At 44.5% G+C, this 4,120-nt stretch overlaps 1 protein-coding gene across 1 annotated transcript; it reads left to right on the plus strand.

Annotated features, from left to right (window-relative positions):
• LOC104471579 (double-headed protease inhibitor, submandibular gland-like) lies at positions 1 to 4,120 on the plus strand. The gene is made up of 8 exons (XM_010086963.1): positions 1 to 58; positions 540 to 562; positions 1,130 to 1,254; positions 1,511 to 1,556; positions 2,459 to 2,586; positions 2,721 to 2,766; positions 3,475 to 3,590; positions 4,075 to 4,120. The coding sequence occupies exons 1-8, from the start codon at positions 1 to 3 to the stop codon at positions 4,118 to 4,120; spliced, it is 588 nt and encodes a 195-aa protein (XP_010085265.1).

Genomic DNA, 4,120 nt, shown 5'->3' on the forward strand with positions numbered 1-4,120 from the left:
ATGAAGACAACAAGAAGCATTGCCCTTCTTGGGCTTGCGCTTCTCAACTGCCTTTGTGGTAAGTTGTTTTTGTTACAGTCTATGCTGGTATCTCTAGTCCTCCTGAACTTTTGCCTTTACATATACATGATAAAGAAGAGTTCAGCCTTTTGGAGAAGTGATGATTTAGTACTAGGCAAGTTGTCTTTTAATGAACTTTATCCTTGTGCAGATAAATACTATGGATCTGTAGGATGCATTTGTCTGATTTAAACTGATGAGACTTAGTGGGGATAATAGTGCTGCAAAAGGAAAAAGTTTACATCCTGTTTCTGCTTCAGTGAGTCAAAATTTCTGGTTTCACAAATAATTGATTTTTAAAAATCTTAGCATATAACCTCTTGTTTACTTGGAGTAGATGGAGCATTTGGGAAAACAATCACTTCTCAGTAGTGAGAAAGTGTATTTGTTTACTCTATTGGGAAATTGATGATTCCAGAGGAATTTTGGTCAAGGATATTGTACATTTTTATATTTTATGATCTCTGTTTTTATTGTAGATATTGTTATTGCTCAACAACCGGTGAGTAGTAGATCTTTGTCATTTTGTCTTGATTTCTAAGTCTAGATGAAGAATTCATACTCGCACTGTATCCCAGGGAAGGCTTAAGGGAATAAAAAAAAGGAGAGTGAGCGACAAAGGAAGAGGGAAAAGTGCCCCTAAGTATTATAGCACGGCTTTTCTCCAAAAATAAGGAAAAACCTTCATAAGAGAAAGAGAGCTTACCATGTTGATGATAAAAAAGACAGCAATTAATAATATAGAATGAGAGTCAGCACTGCACAGAGTGCCAGCAGAAAATCTATGCAACTATTGAATAAATGCCTAAATATCTTCCCTGTCTTGATTCCCCAAGGAATGATCATTTTTGCCTGCAATGCTTGCCAAAAGTATTGAAAGTTTTAACAGCGAAAAGATGCTTTTGCTTGCTGTAAGAAACACAGCATATTTTGTTCCCTCTCTTCTTCACCATGGAGGAATGACAGAAAAAAATAACGACCAACAGTAGTCTCCCAATGCAGGGAAAATGTGATTAACACAAGCACACCCTTCTCTCCACCTGGAGACATTACGAGTTCTCTTTCTCAGGCCTCCTGCGGCATGTACCAGCCTTACGGAGAAATGCCGCTTGAGTGTCCCCCCGACTACGACCCCGTCTGCGGGACTGACGGCACGACCTACCCCAACGAGTGCACCCTCTGCGGAGCGATGCTGTGAGTATCAGCTCTCCTGCCTACCTACACCGCCAGTTCAAGTAGCAGGCAAAAGCCTTTGGGGTTGTGACTAATCGTGGGGTGGACTAGATTTTTCAGAAGTTTCTGTCTTCCCTAATGCCCACGGTCTTCTGTGCTGAAGCTCCTGAATGTGATTAATTACTGGGGCTTTATGAGTGGAGAGGCTTAATGAGCGAGATGACAACACGGTACCAACAGATTAATCCTTCCTTTCCTTCTCTCTTTTTCCCTCTAGCAATAACCAAGCCCTCGACAAGAGGTACAACGGAAGATGTATTACGGTAAGGTCTGAGACCGGTTCCTTCTGCTGCTGCGCTGAGCAGTGGTGGGTGAAATGATGGCAGAGAGCTAGACAGAAACTTCAGCTAGGGTTAACTTGGTATTAGAACCACACAATTTCAAACTGTCAGAAGTGGAATGAAAATTAAGAATTTCAGATTTGCAAGAATTTCTTTAAAATTTTGTTTGAACAGTTAAAATCAATAAGTTTTAAAATGTTATCTTGTATATAACACCAGACTTAAAAAATGGAAACTTTAAATTTCAATAATGCCTCAACATTATCAAAACACTTCTCTTTAGACTTAGAGGCATGTTGAAGCTAAGAAATTCCCAGAGGAAGTTTGAATTTTGACTAAATCGTAATTTTGTAATAGAAAAAATTATTCTATCAGAACATTTATCATAAAGTTTGTTTATCAATATATGAAGCTCCTGTGGAGAAGTATCTCTATTTTTAGTTTTGAGAGAGAAAGTAAAAAGGCACTCTGGCTATGTAGTTTAACATAATGCAACGACTTCCATTTCAGTACACTCAGAGTAATTGCAGAAACATTGAGGTGAGCGTAAACTCTGTTTTCATGCGGCATTGACATGTCACAGCAAACGCTGCTGCATCAGGCATTTTAGGCAAAGATCCTTCATTGTGCCATTCATGGTGAACATCCCCAAGGTGATAGGGGTGAGGCCCATTTCAGGACAGGAAAAAACAGATACTCCAGGATCACGCTGTACCCACACGCAGGATTTTATGCTCCTCTGACTGCCCCACGCTGGGGCTGGAAGCTCCTCTCCCCTTGCACCTCCGGGGAGAGGGGGAGATGTCCCCTGCACTGTGCTCCGTTACACAGGACTGATGCAAAGGGGAGCAGAGATTAAAATGTTGTTCTCTTGACTGTTTCAGGACGACTGTGCTGACTACTATAGGCCAGGCCTTGGTCTCCTGCCACCCTGCTCCGCGGAGTACCAGCCTGTCTGTGGCACCGACGGGATCACCTACAGGAACAAGTGCAACTTCTGCAGCGCTGTGGCGTAAGTGAAGGGTCACTGCAGGGGTTTCTGGATCAATAGGAGCTCGTGTTGGTATTTAGAGCATAACAAGGTAGTTTGACTCGTGAAGTGTCTGTGCTGTGCTCATTCATTGTCAACTTGCTTTCTTCCCAAAGGAACGGGCTGGACATAAGCCTGCGCAATGATGGAGAATGCTCACAGGTAAAGCACGGAGATCTGCGCTCGTAACTGCTGGTACAGTGCATTTTACAACACAAATTCACTGAATCATAGCTAAGTAACACAAATGCCTGCGCTGTCCTGGTGCATTCAGGCTGGAAATAGGATTTGAGGAACACAGTTAAAGTGTGCCAGGGTCAAAGCCTATTGAGCCAAATCCACAACTCGGCTATGCAGAACCCCTCTGACCTGTGAACACAGCAGTCAGCAGGTGCTCAGACCTTCAGTTACAGGGCAAGGGGCTGAGCAAGAGATGCCTCATCCCTTCAGTGGGAGAGCAGCAGGGTTGTATGCTACCAGCACTACTGGTAGCAGTGATTCCTCGGGTGGGAGCACTTTCTGCCGTGTGGCTTGTGACCATCCGCTTTCTGCACGCTTGCCTCTGCTAGCCTGCTGACCCAGCACAGGGCAGCCCATGCGAGGGCCAGCCTGGAAATACCAACACAGTCCTTTCACTGTTTGTAACAGTATTTATTAATTTTTTTTCCCCCTGCCTTCACCCCACTTCAGGCTGCTCCAGGCAAGCCTTTCTCTGCCTTTGAGTTTGCGGAGTTGCTAGAACAACAGAGCCCTGCACCTGAAAAGTGCTTTTGTTGTTTGCCACATCATAAACATTAATAAACATAAAGCACTCATGTAGAAAAATATGGGGAACAAAAGCTTTACAACCTGTTGTTGCTCCATTATTAGCAACTCGACTGCAGCCAACAGGGTGGCGATCCCACGTGTGACGGTGACTTCAACCCCATTTGTGGCTCCGACGGCAGGACTTACAGAAACAAGTGCCGGTTCTGCAGGGCGGTTTTGTAAGTACAGAGCTGACCACATAGCCATGAAACCAGAGGAGCTGGAGCACACACACAGTGGTGGCAGCTGGTGTGGAAGCCCTGGAGCTCCCGTTAGCCCCTCAGTAAATCCACCCCAGCTCCGTGTTCCTCTCTCGATGCTCACTCTGTCACCCCCCAGGCACGGAAGATCTCAAGCCCGAGTGAGTGTTCTCCTTCCCTTGCAACTAAATCCAGATCCCCATTTGCAGGCTCATAGCATTGCTGATCCTCCCTGTCAGAGTGATTTAAACTGTGGCTGTAGGAGGTGTCCAAAATTATGGGGTTTGTCCCAAATCTCTTTCACGTGAGAAAGTGTGTAACCTGGGAAGTCATGAAAGAGGTGAAACATTAAGTGAAGTACTTTATAACTCGGAGAGCATGAAACCATTGCCTTATTTGGGTGAAGTTAGACTGTAAAACTGAAATCCATGTCCGTAATTTTGGTCTCCCTCTTTCTCTTCAGGCGGAGCGGAGGATCTCTGTTCCTCAGATACGGTGGTGAATGCTGA

This window comes from Pterocles gutturalis, unplaced genomic scaffold (assembly GCF_000699245.1).
Source record: "Pterocles gutturalis isolate BGI_N339 unplaced genomic scaffold, ASM69924v1 scaffold10546, whole genome shotgun sequence".
Classification (NCBI taxonomy): Eukaryota; Metazoa; Chordata; class Aves; order Pterocliformes; family Pteroclidae; genus Pterocles; species Pterocles gutturalis.